Raw genomic sequence first — 18431 nt, 5'->3', positions numbered from 1 at the left:
GACCTTGTAAGGCACCAGGTATACATAGGATACACATACATGTTGGCAAACACCCAACCCATAAAGCAAAACTTCAAGACTGCAACCTGTGTGATATATAATTAACATATGATGCTATTTGCCAATTTTAAGTGATTCTATCTGTTCTCAGTAGTTTTTAGTAAATTTGCCCCATCGTAATTCAAGTTAAAAATATCTCTACCATTTTAATGGCCCTTAGGCTGACTCTCAACCCCAAGAATCCACAAATCTCTGTCTCTTCAAGTTTTCTTTTTCTTTATTCCACATAAGATGGTATACTTTGAAGCAGCTGTGTCTTTTAGTGAGTTTCCAGGGCTCATCTATGTTGTGAGATTGTCTTTATGAATCTTTAGCTTGTTTTTCACCCCTTAAAGCAGGGTCTTGTTATCTAGCTAGCCTTGAACTCCTAGTATATATATATATATATATATATATATATATATATATATATATATATATATATATATATATATATATATATATAGTTTCTTGTTGCTGAGAAGCCATTTTATTGGCAATTCACTACTTGTCCATTTCCCAGTCAAGGATCAAGGATGCTTTCATCTCTGAGCTGCTGTAGATACTGCTACAGTGAGAATTCTTTCCCAATGTTCTGTTTGGTCTTGATTTTTTTTCAAGACTCGGTTTCTCTGTGTAGCCATGGATGTCCTGGATCTCTCTCTCTCTCTCTCTCTCTCTCTCTCTCTCTAAACCAGGCTGGCCCTGAACTCACAGGGATCCATCTGCCTCTGTCTCCCAAGTGCTAGAATTAAAGGCTTGCACAACAACGGGCAAACTTGCAACGCTCTTTGTGCAAATATAATTTCATTTTTCTGGAGTCAAAACCTAGGAGTGAAGAATTGCCAAATCATAGGGCAAATTCACTTTTAGCTCTTAAAGAAACTGCCAAATTCTTTTCTAAACTGACAGTGTCGTTTTGCGTCCCGACTGACATGGCAGCCTTTTGTTTCTATAAATCTTGAATCTTCAACAATATTTGCCACTACTTCCATATAGCCATGTCAGTGTTTATTCTGTACTATTTTTATCTTGTGTATACGGGTGTTTGGACCAAAGATTTGTCTTTGCAGGAGGAGCATGCAGAGCCGATGGAGACCAGAAGAGGGCATTGTATTCCTGAGACTGGAGTTAGTGTTGGGAGCTGCTAGGTGCAAGCTGGAATTTGAACCGTGTCTCCTTTGGAAAAGCAGGCAGTGCTCTTAACCATTGAGCTATCTCTTCAGCTCAAAGCAGTCGCTTCTTACATGACATACAATATTAATCTTTGCCCCAACCTCACTTTCTTAATGGCGACTTTTGAAATGTGAAAGTCTTTCTGATAAATTCCATTTTATAAGTTTTGTTGCATTTGGGGGATCCTGTCTGAGAAACATTGTCTCCTGTCTTGTGTTTTTTTATTTGTCGTTGTTAGAACTTTGTTTCAGCTTTAACAATAAACTTCACTTTGAAAATGTGTAAAGTATTAGGAACAAATAGGAATAAAAGGTATAGTTGGAAAATATCTGAACCTGTAAAGATATTTTATTAAACTAAATCTCACTTCATTGAAGTTATATGGATATACACTACCAAGGACAGCAAACAAGTGCTTGTTACTCCTATACATGTATGTTATCAATCTCCTGCTGAAGTTTTGAGCTGTGCCAATATAATTTTTAAGGGGGTATCTCAGAATAGGGTAGGTTTTTGGTTGGTTGGTTTGAAGTAACCCTAGGTTAGCCCCAAATTCACTGGATAGCAGAGGATGCCCTTGGATACTCAATTCTCCTGCCTCTACATCTCAAGTGCTAGAATTACAGCATGCCTCAGTCAATATAGTTTTAATCTTCATTTCCCTTATTAAAACTAAGAATCAAGGCTAGAGAAAATCATGGCTCAGAACACTAGTTGCTCTTCCAGAGGACTCAGATTCAATTCCCAGAACACACATGGCAGCTCACAACTGTCTGTAATTTCATATCCAGGGCATCTGACACCCTCATGCAGGCAAAACATCAATCAATGCTCATATTTTTTTTTAATTTAAAACTAAGAATAAACCAGATTTTTAGGATGTATACTGTTAGCATTGTATAAATAAATCTAAGTCCAACTCAAAATAGCACACTGCCTGGCACCTAATACCTGCTCAAAACTTCTTATACATTGTCGTTGTTGGTATTGTTACAGCTTCTAAGTCAAGTAGAGTTTAAAAAGGTTCCAAAAAACCATAGGATAAATGGGAGCGTAAAAACGCAGAAAGCCACACTCTGTGTGCAGAGCCCGAGACCACAATATTGTATCTGCCCTCAAGAGATGGATTTCCAAGGTCCAGCTTCATACTCCACAAAACTCTAAAACACCAAGCCATCGCCAGCCCTGCCCCGCCCCGCCCTGCCGCCTAGCCCAATCCCAAAGCCACTTCCGGCCCGCCCCCTTACCAGCTCCCAACAAGCGTGCGCGTGCGCCTTATCTGTGTTTTGCCTGTCATTAGTGGAAGGGGACCGGCAACGCCCTACTTCCGGCGCGGGGTAGAGACCCAATAGGCTCGGCGCTCAGCGATTATGTCAGCTCCGGTTGCCTTGCTGAGTCGGAAGTGAGAACCTTTTGGTCGCTGTAGCTGTGAGGTGTCGTCGTTCCTGTCCTTTCAGGCTCTGGTAAGAGGGAAGGTATCTTGACGGGAGGAGAGTGTTGAAACTGCGACCCGAGTTTTCTCCTAAGCAATTGCCAGTCCAGCCTCTGCATGCTTGCTGTTCTCCAGTGCTTGCCTGACCTGGGACCTTCTTGAACTTCGACCCTGTCTAATCTGGAAACCCTTACGGTGCTCCAGCGTCCGGTGGCTCTGCACCTTTCTTTCGTCTTTGCCAAGTCCTTGCTAGAAAAGCCGTGCTGTGGCTGTCTTTTGACTTCTTTTATCTAGAACTTGCTCGGGGTGGGTGGGTCTCCCTCCTGCCAACGAATCTCTTACTGAATCCCAAAGGATAAAATATGAAGAGTTAACGACAGTGCCAGATGCCAAGAAGACAAAATGAAGTTCGAGTCATAGTAATCAAACCAGTAGAGCGCATGTAGCAAGATGTTGACGTTTAAGGCGAGTGATGGCCTCGCAGCTGTAGTTCTGGCTTCTGCTCGAGTTTTTCTTGGACGGAGAAGACATTTCTCAAATTGAATGACCATAACTCAGAAGTTTTGTCTTTAGTGTTGTTCCCTTTAGGATCCATTTTTGTCTCCTAGAGCAAGAATGGGTTCAGTCTCAATGTCATTGACTTTTTTGATCCCAGAGAGAAGACTAAGTGAGATATAATTGGGCCCAAGATGGAATGCCAGGGTTTGTTAGAGGCGGTTTTGTTTTGTTGTGCTCTGTTTTGTTTTCGGGCATATATGTGCTTCACTTGATGCGATCCTAGCTTGCAGATAAATGTTACGACACCTAATGTAACACTGAAGGTATTTCCAGGTTACTTTGGGAACATTTTTAAATTCCAAAATATAGACTTTATGGAGTACTATTTAATACAGCTTAAGTTTGGCTTGGGGTAGGGAATTGGGACCCAAGCCCTGGTGCATACTAAGTGCTCTAGCACAGAACTTCACCCTTCCTTATCCATAGAGCTTGGCTTTAGCAATCTAGACAGTTCTACTTTAAAACTGGATCAGACATGATCTTAAAATATCTGTATGCTCAAGGAGCCAATAGTGGCCATAAAGGATTAGCAGCACTCTATGTAAGTAAACGCTTGAATCCGGAGAGATCCGGAGAGAATCACGTGTCCACTGGTAGGCACTTCTTAGAGATGTGGACTTTTGCAACAGGTCTATAGAGTAAAATTACTTACTAAAACCGAGTCAGATCCAAAGACATTGGGACAGCTGGTAGTTGTGCCGTTCCAAAGGCTAACAAGAGAGGGGTATGTTTGACATGGCAACGGAAAACAAGGGATTTGTTTTTATTATCATTACTGTTTCTTTTTTAAAAGAATGCTCTAGTTTTACTGACGTGTACATGTGTGTTTCTGTATATATGCATGCCATATGTGTACAGATGCCCACAAGTAAGAGAGTATTTGGATCCCCAAGAGCTGGAATTACAGAAAGCTATAAGCTGCCTAACATGGGTGCTAGAAACTAAACTCAGGTCCAACAAAAGAGCAGCAAGTGCTCTTAACCACTGAGCCATTTCTTTCTCTCCTTCTTTCCCTCTCTCTTCCCTCTCTCCCCCCTCCATCCCTTTCTTTCTTTCTTTCTTTCTTTCTTTCTTTCTTTCTTTCTTTCTTTCTTATTAAAGAATTTATTTATGGATGTATATCTGTAAGAGTGTGTGGATGCCCACAGAGAGCAGAGGGAGTTGTCAGGTCCCTTGGAGTTGGAGTTGCGGGCATTTGTGAGCTGCCCTGTTTTAGGCACTGGGATCCAGACTCTGGTCCTCTGGTAGATCAGTAAACTCTCCTAAAGAGCTATTTCTTCAGCCCCTTGCTTATTTGTTTCTGAGTCAAAGTCTCACTGTGTAGCCCAGGCAGGCCTTGACATGAAAATCCTCCTGTTTCCACCTCCCAGATGCAAGGATTACAGGTATATGCACCACTCAAGGTGGGACATTCAAAATAGGTAAAGTGAGTATTAAGGCAAACCAGATCTCAAGGGTCCGTTTCAACAGACCTTTCTTTTCTTTCTAGGTCCTTTTATTTCCATGTGTAAGCTCAATGACTAAGTCTAACCTGGAATCTCCACTGAGGTTCTCAGCAGGCGATCGATCGGCCCTCCTTTTTTCCTGTAAGTTGTCACAGGATTTAGCTTTGCTTCTAAAGAAGGAAATTCTCTGTACAGATTTTAAGTAGATATGACTTCAGTGGGGTAGGCAAAACCTTGTTTTGTTTGTAATGTTCTTTCTAGTCTTTCTGTTGTCATTATAAACCACTCTGACCAAAAGCAACTCAAAGGAGGAAAAGATTCCTGTGCGCTTGCAGGTCACAGCCCATCACTAAGGCGAGTAGAAGCATGAACTGCAGGGATGCTGCTGGTTGACTGATGTTAGGCTAGCTTCTCTCTTTTGTGTAGGATTTACTTACTCATTTTATGTGGATGAGTATATTATCACTGTCTTCAGACACACCAGAAGAGGTTACAAGCCACCTTGGACCTATGGAAGAGTAGTCAGTGCTCTTAACCACGGAGCCATCTCTCCAACCCCATTAGCTAGCTTTATTATACATCCCAGAACCACCTGCCCAGGAATGTTCACGGGGGCTGAGCCTGCCTGCATCAATTATCAGTCAAGACAATGTCTGGTCTGGGCAATCTCAGTCAAGGCTTTCTCCTCAGATGACTCTAGGCTGTGTCAAGTTGACAGTTAAGCTGTCTAGGTGACAACAGGCTTATTTTCATTCTCTATTCTACACATGCATGAGTACTGAAGAGACAGTGTCTGGCCTGACAGCTTGACCTGCTGCTGCATCTCCAGATGTAATAAGTCTGTACTTTGAAGTAGATTTTTGTAATGATGTGGTTACACGCAACTCAGGAGTCATCACTTGAAAGATTGAGACTCACCATGAACATTTGCTTCAACATTGTGGTTTGGAGGATCGTTTCAGACACCGAAGAAAGAATCAGATATGAACTTGTTTTCAAGGGTCCTAAGAGGCTAGCAAAGTTGATCAGCCAGGAGTGCGTTGTAGAAGTTTTTAAATTCCATTATAAGCAGGGAAAAGATTAATAGAAAGTTAGCTTGTTTGTATACTGGAAGAGTACAGAATTAAGGAAATAAATTTATCCACTGGTTGCATAGGTGAAAGTCCTCTCAAGAACTATTAATTCCAACATAAAAATATGATAATTTTTATCAAATGCAATTAAATATACATTTTAAAAAGAAAGAAAACAGTAAAGAAGCATCTAACATGGTTTCCCTGGAGTAGGAAAGCCCTTTACCACCCTGAGAGGAGCCTGGCCTGGCTGGCTGTCACTGGCTAAATAGCTTTTAGCTCTTACACAGGAAAAATAGCAGGCCATGAAGCAACTGATGGAAATATCTCAGAAGTGCCAAGAAGTGATACAAACTCTCTTCTTCCAGTGATTAAGGGTAACTTTTCCAACTTGTATTAGCTTTTGTAAATGTGGTTCTATAAAGAGTGAACTGAAGGTTCACAAGTTAAGGCCAGCCTTGGGAAGACCATGTGATGGTAATGCACTCCTGTAATTCCAGGACTCTAGGACCAGCATAAGTTTGAGGTGAGTCATCAAGTTCCAGGGAAGCTTCAGCTTTACAGTGAGGCCCTGTCTTAAAAACACACAGACTAACTAATGAATTAACTAAATGTAAATCAAGTGTTCTTTCTCCTCTCTATTCCTATTTCCTCATCTTTGAGGTGGTATATCTATTTCATGTTAGACAGTCTACTTCACAATTGAATTTGTTTCTTGAATATAAAAGGATAGATAAGCAGTAAAAATTACTATAGGGTCAAAGACAAGTCAGACATGATACATGCCAGTAAGCGTTGCACTCTGAAGGCCAAGACAGGAGGAGCATAAGTTCAAGGTCAATCTAAGCTATGTGGTAAAATTCTGTCCCATTTTAACTATTAATTATTTAAATTTTATGTGTTTGGTGTTTTGCCTGCATCAAATGTCTGGGACTGGAGTGTGGTTGCTGGGACCTGAACGTGAGGCTTCTAGAAGGATAGCCAATGCTGTTTGTCACTGAGTCACCTCTCCAGTCCCAGATCTGTAGTTTTAAACCTCTAAGTAGAATTAGGTTACTTAATATGGATGAAAGACCCACAAATTTAACAGCTAATCTGATTGTGTATTCTAAATCAAGTGTCAAGCCAGGGGTGGTAGTGCATGTTTGTCATCCTAGCACTTAGGTGGAGGCAGAAGGATTAGGAGTTCAAAGTCCTCCCCACCTACATAGTGAATTTTCAGCCCACCTACATAATATGAAAACCTGCCTTTTAGAAAGGAGAAAAAAAAGGAGGAGGAGAGAGGAGAAAGAAGGATTAATAATAATCTGAGTTTCTGTGCAGCTAAGGAATTCCCAGCTTCAACCCTGAGTTGTTGTAGGCTGGGCAGGTAGGTGACACCTTGTTCTCCTCATGTGAATGAAAAGTAGTCTGCCAACTTAAAAAATTATGGGACATTCACAATTGTCATGTCACGATGCTACATTTAATGGGAAATTGCAGTGGTTATTTCTGTTTCTTCAAGGTATAGGAAATGGAAACATGGCAGCCAATCAATGCAGTCACTGTCTGTTAAGCCTTTTGAGTTTTGACTGTGTCCAGTTGGGAAGCTGGTAACTACCTTACCAAATATGTCTTGAGTTTGGGAACAGGAGTTGGCATGTCTTACTCCAAGCATAGTATTCAAGAGATGGGAAGAGAAACAAGGGTGGGATGTTACAGTGATTGTGCTGTCTGCCCTTCTGAGTCTGATTCCTGTCCTTTGCATAGCCACTCCCCCGAGGGCTGGATGGAGGATACCTTAAAGTGAAATGACAGACCAGGAGAACAACAACATCTCAAGTAACCCCTTTGCTGCTCTTTTCGGCTCCCTGGCTGATGCCAAGCAGTTTGCGGCAATCCACAAAGAGCAGCTGAAGCAGCAGTCCGGTAAGTAGAGAGCCAGTAGCCGCAGATGCTGGATCCTAGAGCCCGGTCTGCCCAGATCTTCCTTGGGAAGAATTCTTTAGGAAATAAACCACAGTTAGAACTTAAATCTGGGGCCGAAGTTAGTTTACTTTTATCATCTGTCTGTCTGTCTGTCTCTGCTGGTGAAAGCAGAAGTTGGTTTGATGTTAGTTGTCATGGCTCATCTTATTTGGGGCCTTCCCCTCTCCTGTCTATCACTCACATAAAAAGAGACTGGTAGGTCCACAGGGCACGTAGCCAGTTGTGATCCCAAAACTGTCAAGTTGTTTAGTGAAGGTGGGGAAGGGTCTGTAAGTAGCTTGTTAACATAGGAAACCAAGGTGGTGTGGTAAGCAGGCTGCATGCAGTTGCAAAAACCAGATATAAGAGCCAGAAAAGTTTTCTAACCAAAAACAGAGTTGTTCTTAATTCCAGCATTTTAAAAGACCTCTCAGGTTAAGTGTATCTTTGGTTCTGTTGAGTGCCCCCCTTTGTAGCTCACTGTTGTTAGGACAGACCACTGAGAATGGAATCCTTTGCTTTAATATGAAGAGAAACAAAACTCAGAATGATTTCTCACTAGCTAGAAAAATGGCTTTCCTCGTGTGGAACTGAATTTAAAATCGAGTACAGCTTCTTTTTGTCTATGTATCAGAATACATTTCTAAAGCACATTTTCCCTGGGGAGAGTCATAACATTTCTTTAAGATTTATTTTATTGTATATGCATGCATACTCTATCTGCATGTACCCCTGCATGCCAGAAGGGAGCACCAGATCCCACTAGAGACAGTTGTGAGCCACCATGTGGTTGCTGGGAATTGAACTCAGGACCTCTGGAAGAGCAGCCAGTGCTCTTAACTGCTGAGCCACCTCTCCAGTCTGAGTCATACTCTTTCAAACTAGAAATGAGCACCCCTTCCCAAAAACTAGTGTTTCTTTTTTTTAATTAAAAGAGAAACAGTGTTCATTTTCCCTCCATTTATTTACAAAGTATATAGTTGAGGGGTGTTGCTCAGCTTTGGCCTGGCTTTTGATTGGGATTGAATACAGGACAGATGGGGAAGAAAGGCTATAGGTAAAGCAAAAGGAAGTAAGTACAGGGCTTGTAGCTGGCTGTGAGCAGGCTGGAGACTGGAGCTGAAGCATGGTGAGAGGTAGGTAATGTGAATAAGGCGGGCACCTGCTCTTCTGTTTCTGTTTGGTGCCTCATCACCTTATTTTGTCTACACTGAGTTCCTGGTGCCACCAGGTCCAACCTGTTTGTCAACAGCAATTAATATTCTGCCAGAACCTTTGGCCTCCTGTGCTGAGCCTAGGTCTGCTGAACTCACACATGGAAGCATCCCTTACTTCTGAGAGTCTGGTCTGGTTGTTTAGAAAAACATTTTGTCAAGATAGTAAAGCAACGGTAGACCAGTGTAGTTCCTAGTGACTACATTGTGCTTGTTAAGGCAGTTCTGCAAATGCCCTCCTGCAAGGCAGTCTGAGGTGTTCTATAAAACACTAAAGGAATTCAGTTGATAAGGGGGAAAAGGGAGGAGAGACTAGAGACAACATGTAATAAGCAATTTAAATATCAAATGATGAAAATTCCATTCTTACTAATCTATAGAAAAGTGCCCATTAAGGCTATAGTTAGGGGCTTGTGAGATAGTTCAGTGGCCAAAGGCACCTGCTCCCAAGCCTGGGGTCCTGAGTTCAGTCTCTGGGACCACGTGGTGGAAAGAAAGAAAAGGCTCCAAGTTGTCCTCTGACCTTATGTGTGCTTAGTCACAAGCGTGCAACCATACATACACACTCTAAATAAATGTAATAAACAATTAAACAGTTAGATTTTTGTTTGTTTAAAATGTCATTCTCATCACAAGCATGTTTCAACAGACCCAGTTCATGTGTATAACTAAAACATCAAAAGCAATACAGTCTTTTTAAAAATTACTCAATGTTCACTTCACCTTTAAGTAATTGTAAGTAACAGGGTAGAACAATCTATTTCCATGTGTGCTAGAGGTAACAGTCAAGATCAGGACACAAGAAAACATTGTTCCTCCCTACGTACGTGTCATACACACTCAACAATAATACGCACTTGGTTTTGTTTGTTTGTTTGTTTGTTTAATGTCTATGAGTACACTGTAGCTGTCTACAGACACACCAGAAGAGGGTATCAGATCCCATTACAGATGGTTCTAAGCTACCGTGTAGTTGCTGGAATTTGAACTCAGAACCTCTGGAAGAGCTCTTAACCACTGAGCCATCTCTCTAGCCCATTTAATTGTTTTTTTTTTTTTTTTTAAAGTGGAGGTTTGCCTACACTAACATCAAAAAAGCAAAATCTCTTCATACACATATGATAATGGAGTGACCTGTGAGAATGTATGCAGCAGGATTAGAGCAGTTTTTGGAGCATGTGATTGAGGCATTTTTCTCAGATTAAGTAGCATGAACATTGGGGGCACTTCACAGTAACTAACCCTTAGTGGCATACACCACTTAGTGCAACATTTCAAACAGACGATGCTCAAAACATGCTGTCAACTTACTCAGATTGTATGGTATGCTTACTGAGTGGACCCATGTGTGAGAGTGTGATTTCAGGATCCACTAAGGTACATGAACCATGAACTTAAAGTAGCTCGTGTAACTGTACTTCCCTAAGGAAAGCTTGTTAAGTGCCTGGTGAATGTCACATTGTTGGTATAATGTTAAAAGTGGCCAAAAATGATCTACTACCCAAGGCTTCCAAAATGTAATGTTAAAACACCTCCCCTGGGAGGGTTTCAGTAATCTGAAACACCCCCCCAACACACACACACACACACACACACACACACACAGTGGTCAAACTCTCCTCCCTAAAGTCTAAAGAAGTGCTAGAAGCTTCCATGCTCAGGAATTGTGTGACTGTTTAGCTTTCCTCAAATGAAGCAGTGAATGCCACACAGGTATCATAATTTAACAAGTTAACTTTGAAGCCTAGAACAAAAGGACAAGATTATTGTCAACTATATTAATAGAACTGTCTACAAGTTTACAATCCTGACTCACTTCTACCTGCCCTTGGATACCTTATCAATCTCACCTTTTGTATCACGAGGGTATTCGTTCATTCAGGTTCCCTTTGGCCTAGTGGCACCAATTGCCACATCAGTGACAGACTCAGAAGTCACCCATCTCAGGTTCATGAGGAAGAGATAGCTGAGCACAGCCAGCAAAGCAGTACTGTGGCCTGTAACGGCACAGGGAGAGGTGAGCCTGTTCAGCCTCTGGTGCATCAGCCACACAGTTTCATTCACCATCTCAGTTCTGTCACACCCTGCCAGGTGGAGAGCACTGTTACTGCAGTGTGGATGTTTTCAGGAACTGGCAGCGTCCCAGCTTTTTCTAACCCTTCACACAAAGAGTTTACTGCAGGTTCACTTAAAATAATAAGGTTCTCTGGAAAAACTTCCAGAATCCTACCAACCTTAGTGCTGACAGCCTGTAGACCACAGCTGGTGGCTTCCCGGATCACCATTCAGAAGCCTTCAGACAGGGAGGTGTTTAAAAAAAAAATATGTCCTTGAATTAAGACATTTCTGATGTCTTTGTGTTCTAAAGCTCCCAAAAGATCCACCCTGTCAAATAGTTGTTATCTTTCCCACACTTCTTCCAAAACAATACTCTTTGGTCCCTCTCCTCCAATATAAAAACTTCACTTGAGATATTTCTGACAGAATTCAGGTATCATACCGCTGAGCAGGTTCATCTCTTCTGTAAACGAGCCTGCTGACGACAGCAATAATTAATACACTAAGTGGCTCTGGGGTGACGTCAGTAGGATCTGTAGTGTTAGGAATGACAGACACTCTCAGGATTTAGTGCTGCTCTTAGAACAGTGTTTTCCTTACTAGTATAAGAGACACAAATGTTGCTGTTTATGTCACAAAGAGACACAGTAGAATCTTGGTTTGTAAGTGCAGAGCTAACATCAGCAACTCCAAAGAGGAAATGGTCCGTGAAGACTGTTTTGAGTCTTGGCATGGAAGAGAGAGAACGTCATGGACCATGACAGAAAACGAACTGTGAGAATAGACGATTGTAATTCTCTCCTGAGCAAATACGTGTCTGAGCAACGGTAGACTGTGAAGGACAGTTGCAACTGTAGACTGGTTGTACATGACTCTCAGATTAATAAACTTTACAGCTGTTGGTGAGGTAATGGACACCCTCTTGATCTCCATAAGCATGAGTGATAATTATGACTTTGTGCCCTCTCTCAGCACTGAGAGAGCTGGTAAATGTGCCTTTCCACACCTCCCATGTTTGAGTTCAGATATCATGCATAAATTTTGTATGCTGCCCCTATTGATGAAAGACTTTGAGGGCTAACCTGGGAAGGCATCACCAAAGGATGCTGGCCACACCCATCTCTAGAGGCCATGCTGAGTTGGTTGAGGCATCAGCTCTCAGTGTAAGCCAGTTTAAAAAAAATGTGTCTTCTGTCACTTGGAGTTCATATTGCAGTCAGCTTTCTTCTTAGTGAAGGGTAGTATTGATCAAATGGTTTTCTGCCCCTTTTTTATAACCTTTCCTGTGGTTAGGTAGGCTTTCCGCCATGAGCACCCGCTTTCCAGTGTAGAGTCCTCTATTCCCGTGCTGCCTCTGAATTAGATCAAATTTTATTAAAATTAAAAGGGACATTATCTCATACACATAGCTAGGTGTAGATAAAAACAGCCTCTCTGAGAATAATTTATGTTACCTTTCAAAATACTTAAGTTCTTTCAAAATGTTTGAACTACAGTGTGTGTGTGTGTGTGTGTGTGTGTGTGTGTGTGTGTGTGTGTGTGTGTGTAAGTCAGAGGGTAACTTGCTGTGTTCAGTTTTCTCTTTCCACAATGTGGGTCCCAAGGACTGAACTCCAGGCACCACGCTTGGCAGCAAATGCCTTTATCTGCTGAGCAGTCTCATCCACCCTGAAGTTCCCAAGCTCTTTGAGCCAGAAATTCTACTTCTCAAATTTGTCCTTCAAAAATACCCAATTGAACAAAAGCAATTAGATTAATCTTAATGCTGTATTACTTAAGATCTGCAACTCCTGGAGTAGTTCTCATGTTCGTCTGATGAATGAGCAGGGAGTTTAAGTGGCTACATAAGTCATAATAAAGGCAAGAAATGTGTGGCAGTGTAACTATTAGAAGGGATAAGGCAGGCAGGCCTTCTAGTACAGGCCTGGGATCTCAGCTCCTCCGGAAGCTCAAGCAGGAGATCAGGAGTTCAGGCCTTCTCCCGTACAGTTAGTTTCCAGAAAACAAAAACGGGGCCAGAGAAACAGTTGAGTTGGTGAGGTTCTTGCCTAGCAAGCACAAAACCACATAAAAAAAACAGGTGTGGTGTGCATCCCTTTGATTCTAGTGGTGGTAGAGATGAGGATTAGAAGGATTAGATCAACCTTACAGGGAGTTTGAGAAAAACAGGAGACCTTGTTTCAAAAAAATATAAAGCACAAAGAACCAATAAACAGAATGAAGAAGGTCTCTCTGGATTACTTACAGGAAAAATTGTTGGTGTTTAAACTAAAGCTAGTTGAGGGGCTAAAGAGATGCTCCTGTAGCTAAGACCTGCTCTTCCAGAGGTCCTGAGTTCAATTCCCTACAACCATCTATAACTGTAGTGCCATGGGATTGATGCCCTCTTCTGGTGGGCAGGCATACATGTAGACACAACACCAAAATACTTAGAAATAAATCAATACATCTCTAAAGCTAGTTAAGGAACTGGTGAGATGTGAGTGGTAAAGATATGGCATCCAGCGCTGATGACCTGAGCGCAGTCCTTGGAACTCACATGGTGCAAGGAGAAAGAGGACTCCAAGTGCATGTCATAGCATATAAACATGCATACACATACAAGAATATGGGGGATATGTCTTAAAGTATGGTACTGATCTGTCATTTAAAAAAAGGGGGGGGATGGACAGATGACTTAGCGTGCACATCCCCCTACACAGAATACACACATACACATCATTTAAAAAATGTATCTTGAAAAAATCTGAAGCAGTTCAGTCAGTAAAGGTTCCTGCAACATAGTCTGACAGCCTGAGTTCAAGCCCCTGGACCCACATAGAAGGAAAAAGCTGGCTGCTACAGGCTGTCATCTGACCTCCACAAGCACACGAACACATATTGCCCGTGCACAAAATAAATGTCAGGGAGGGAGGTGCAGCTGAAAAGCACAACAGGGCTTTTAATAAAACGGTAAGGAAGCACAGGAGTCTGGAACACTGCGGAATTGCGAAGTCATCTGTAAGGAACTGGTCAAGGAGCCGTTCTGCAGGATACATTCCTGTGTGCAAAGTTACCAAACAAACGTGTTCTTTAGGGACGGACATGTGTTTAAAATAATTAGAATCATTTGACCTATTTGGTAATTTTTTTCTCTAAGATTTGCTGGTTAGGTAATGTTGCTAATTTTGGCAGGGAGGGGTACAGTTATAGATTGAAGTGATAAAGTTTATAGAAGGCAAGATTTATAGCCAGGATTTCCGAATCCTAGAATGCACTTGCCTGGCTTGAGTTGCTCATTAATGAGATGAATAATTGTTTCATATCTGCAATTGTCCTTTTTATGATTGCATTCTTTATAGGTGGTGTGTTTGGTTCTGAGGAAGGAGCATTGTGTAACAGCTTATGTGTTCCGGCAGATGAGCTCCCAGCAAGCCCAGATGACTCTGATAATAGTGTGTCAGAGAGCCTGGATGAATTTGACTACTCAGTGTCTGAGATCAGCCGCTCCTTCCGGACACACCAAGAAATGTGTGAGCAACTCAACATCAATCACATGATCCAAAGGATCTTCCTCATCACTCTGGACAACAGTGAGTTGCAGACTTGCCCCACTGAATATCTATTCTTCCCTCTTGACTTGGGCTAGGAACTACTTTGGTTCATAGGAAACTGCTATGTTAGGCTGGAGAAATGGCTCAGTGTTTAAGAGCACTGACTACTTTTCCAGAGGTCCTGAGTTCAATTCCCAGCAACCATATGGTGGTTCACAACCATCTGTAATAGGATCTGATGCCCTATTCTGGTGTCTCTGAAGACACCCACAGTGTACTCAGATACATAAAATAAATAATTCTTTTTAAAAACAGAAAACTGCTATGTCTAATTGTTAAGCCCACTCCTGTACCCCAAAACACAGAGTTTACCTTAGTAAGGTTTTAATTCCTTAAAAACATTATCTCAACAGGTCTAACTTCTGCTGCCATGTTGGTGTCTGTTTTTCCTTAAAAGAGTAACTAAACCCATTTTCTTCTTAGATGGACGCTGAGAGGCTCAGAAGGGTTTTACCTCTGTGCCCTATCTGTAATTCAATCCTAAAGTTAATGCTGGTGTCTGGAATTTTTTTCCTTAATGTCATACTGTGAATCCACACAGTCCCTGCTCTGTAACTACTTTGTGTATCAAGATCACTGTGGTTATTTCTGAATTCAAGAGACTTGCCAACTAAATCAGCTGTTGGAAGCCAAGCACAGCAGTATATGCCTTTAGTCTCCAGTACTGGGGAGGCAGAGGCAGGAGGGACCACAAAACCAGTGTCATGAGGACAGGAACATTGTCTGTAACCTGTCAGGTGAAATTTTTCACAGGTGATCCAAGCTTGAAAAGTGGGAACGGCATCCCCAGTCGTTGTGTGTACTTGGAAGAAATGGCAGTAGAGCTGGAGGATCAAGACTGGCTTGATATGAGCAATGTCGAGCAGGTACCTCCTGATTGTGTGCCCTTAGCAGAACAGCCATGCTGAATCCTGTTCATACTCCTGACAAGACTTTGCTTGTCTCTGTCTCTCCCATTGTATGGCATTCCCTCTGAACTCTTCTATCCACCCTTGTCACACATACAAATCCACCCATTGTTTAAAAACCAGTTAAGATGTCATCAGTTTCCAGAAAAGAGTTGTCATTCTCCCCTCAGAGTTCCTTATCATGTACATTTATTATGCAAACTGCTTCGTGTGGCTTTTTAATAAACCTGTCTTGTCACTCCTGCTAGAGTCTTAAGTTCCTAAGACAAGGCCCACCTCATTTTTACATACTTTCAGAAACCCAAAACTGCTCTGGAGAGATGGTGCACAAATTTGGATGCCTGGCATCCACTGAAGCTAATGGTGCCACGTGGAACAACGATCTCAGTGCTAGAAAGAAGAGAGGAGAGAGCTGGAGAGATAGCTCAGCAGTTAAGAGCACTGACTGCTCTTCCAGAGGTCCTGAGTTCAAATCCCAGCAACCACATGATGGATGGCTCACAACCATCAGTAATGGGATCTGATACCCTCTTCTGGTGTGTCTGAAGACAGCTACAGTGGACTTACATATAATTAAAAAAAAAAAAAAAGCGAGAGGAGAGATCAGAGTGTCTCTGGGAACTTGCTAGATGGGACATAGTGAGTTTAGGGTTAATCAGAGTTCAAGGGCATGAGGCAGAGAGTGACAAAGAAGGACACCCCATGTCCTCTGGCCTCATTCGGGTCCTCAGAAGATCCAGTACAGAAGACAACATCCGTCAAGTACAACTGTTTCCTAGGGCATGAAAACCCACAATAATGTAATAATCAGACTGTGTTTAGTTAAAAACAATAAGGACTTGAAGAGAGGGAGGGGAGAGGCAGATCACTTGGCTTTTCACTTTCACACTTAGAGTGTTCGTACGTGCAACAGTCGCACAGAAGCACAGATGTTATGTGTAGATTTGTCATTCGTGCTTTACACGTAACTATGTATATAATTAACTTCTGACATTCCTGAAGTAATAAGACTCCCCCACCCCATTCTGAACTACATCTGATTCCTGCCAAAGCATGTATCAAACTTATGTTCTAGGATTTACCTTGCAATAGTTTAGCATTTTGTTTATTTTTCTTAATAGGCCATCTTTGCCCGGTTATTGCTTCAAGATCCAGGAAACCACTTGATCAGCATGACTTCCTCTACAACTTTAAATCTCTCTGCTGATCGTGATGCAGGAGAGAGGCACATCTTTTGTTACCTTTACTCCTGCTTCCAAAGAGCCAAGGAAGAGGTAAATGAATAAGCCCCATGGAATTTTAGATTATCTTAGCATGTGAGAGAGAGCTACCTCAGTGTCTTTCATGCCGTAAGATGTGTTTTATGGTATATCTGGCACTAATGGTTGCCATAAAGTTTTAGTCTCCTTTTTGTGGCTTGGGGTCCATCTCTCTTTCCAGCCAGCCAGTGTCTCCTGTTTTCTATACAAACCTCTTTAGAAATCACACCTTGAAAAAAGGAAAACAAAACAACAACAAAAAAGAAAACTAAACATCAGGTCAGTAGCACTCATGAGGCACAGACAGAGGATTGCTCCAAGTTCAGAGCTAGCCTTGTCTACGTATTTACCCAGTGAGTTCCAGGCTAGCCTACACTATGTAGGGAGACCAAAATGAAACAGGAACCAAACAAAATTTAAATCTTCTAACATTTCCAATGAGGTAGAGATACTTAATTGGGCTAAGCTTGACACCTTCAAGGTTAGAATTTTAGTGTGTGAACCTGAAAGCCAAACTACAAACCTGTCAGAAGTTTTTAGTCCCCATGAAAACAGTATTGCCAAGTGGTAGCCACACAGACCTTTGATTCTGGCACTCAGGAGGAAGAGGCAAGAAGAACTTTGAGTTTGAGGCCAGCCTGATCTATGGAATGAGTTCCAGGACAGCCAAGGCTACACAGACAGACCCTGTCTTGAAAAACCAAAAGAAAAGAAACCAGTACTATTTGGGGATATGGTGTTTTCTATCTTTTTTACTGTAGCTGCCCTTGCTCCATGTTATAAAAGCTATATGCTTTTCTCTTTTTGTTGCAGATTACCAAAGTTCCAGAAAACCTACTCCCCTTTGCAGTGCAGTGCAGAAACCTTACAGTGTCCAACACTCGAACAGTTCTCCTCACCCCAGAGATCTATGTTGACCAAAACATCTATGAGCAACTGGTAGATTTGATGTTGGAAGCTATTCAGGGAGCCCGTGAGTACAGAAGCAAAGTCTTTGGATATCTGACTTTCGAATACTAATTTAAAACTCCTCTAATGGTATTAGAGAGTCTCAGAGTCATTATTATTCTGACAGAAGTTAAGGAAGGAAGCTTACACCTGGTCTTCAGGCCTCAATACTAGCAGAATTTTCAAACATACCATAGAGGGCTCAGCAGTAAAGAGCACTTTTAGCTGCCCTTCCAGAGGACCTGCATATAATTTCGGTTCTAGGTGATCCACTGCACTCTTCTGGCCCTGAAGGCACTGCATGTACTTGGTACGTGCATGCACACAAAACACCCATCCACATAAAATAAAAGTAAATAAAGAGCCATTGTTGGGAGGTGGGTATCTAGTTCATTGGTTGGATAGGAGTGAAACAGTTGCCTGTGATTCACAGGTCTTTAGTTCAGTCGCTACACCACAGCAGAGACAGACAGACAGAAAGCATGAAATTGTGAAAACTTATAGAAATTGTCACAACCTTCTTCCTTTCTCATTTGTCTTCTCTTAGATTTTGAAGATGTGACTGAGTTTTTAGAAGAGGTCATTGAAGCCTTGCTGTTGGATGAGGAGGTTCGAACATTTCCTGAAGTCATGACTCCAGTGTTTGATGTTTTACTTGGCCGAATAAAAGATCTGGAACTCTGCCAGATCCTCCTGTATGCATATCTGGACATTCTTCTCTATTTCACTAGGCAGAAGGATATGGCCAAGGTAGGTCTCAAAGCATTGTATGCTCCTGGTG

At 42.0% G+C, this 18431-nt stretch overlaps 1 protein-coding gene and 1 pseudogene across 5 annotated transcripts in view; one reads left to right on the top strand and one right to left on the bottom strand.

The window, feature by feature from the left end:
• Nucleotides 1–2602: 2602 nt before the first annotated feature.
• UBE4A (ubiquitination factor E4A) overlaps nucleotides 2603–18431 on the top strand; it is a 37281-nt gene continuing 21452 nt past the window's right edge. For 2 of the 4 annotated variants that reach the window (XM_080930680.1, XM_080930683.1), the window contains exons 1-8: nucleotides 2603–2678; nucleotides 4695–4791; nucleotides 7473–7631; nucleotides 14284–14514; nucleotides 15289–15401; nucleotides 16565–16717; nucleotides 17516–17675; nucleotides 18198–18400. In XM_080930680.1, the coding sequence (XP_080786806.1) occupies nucleotides 7514–7631; nucleotides 14284–14514; nucleotides 15289–15401; nucleotides 16565–16717; nucleotides 17516–17675; nucleotides 18198–18400 (978 nt within the window). In that variant the 5' untranslated portion in view covers nucleotides 2603–2678; nucleotides 4695–4791; nucleotides 7473–7513. Of the gene's footprint in view, nucleotides 2679–4694; nucleotides 4792–6223; nucleotides 6250–7472; nucleotides 7632–14283; nucleotides 14515–15288; nucleotides 15402–16564; nucleotides 16718–17515; nucleotides 17676–18197; nucleotides 18401–18431 lie in introns of all 4 variants that reach the window. The other 2 variants (XM_080930681.1, XM_080930682.1) reach the window with 2 other exon arrangements.
• On the bottom strand, nucleotides 10763–11955 carry LOC308430833 (phosphatidylinositol N-acetylglucosaminyltransferase subunit A-like; annotated as a pseudogene). Its single transcript has one exon. The product of its transcript is annotated as a phosphatidylinositol N-acetylglucosaminyltransferase subunit A-like (transcript).

This window comes from Micromys minutus (genome assembly GCF_963924665.1).
Source record: "Micromys minutus genome assembly, chromosome: 16".
NCBI classification, from domain to species: domain Eukaryota; kingdom Metazoa; phylum Chordata; class Mammalia; order Rodentia; family Muridae; genus Micromys; species Micromys minutus.
This window is presented reverse-complemented; position numbering and strand designations above follow the sequence as displayed.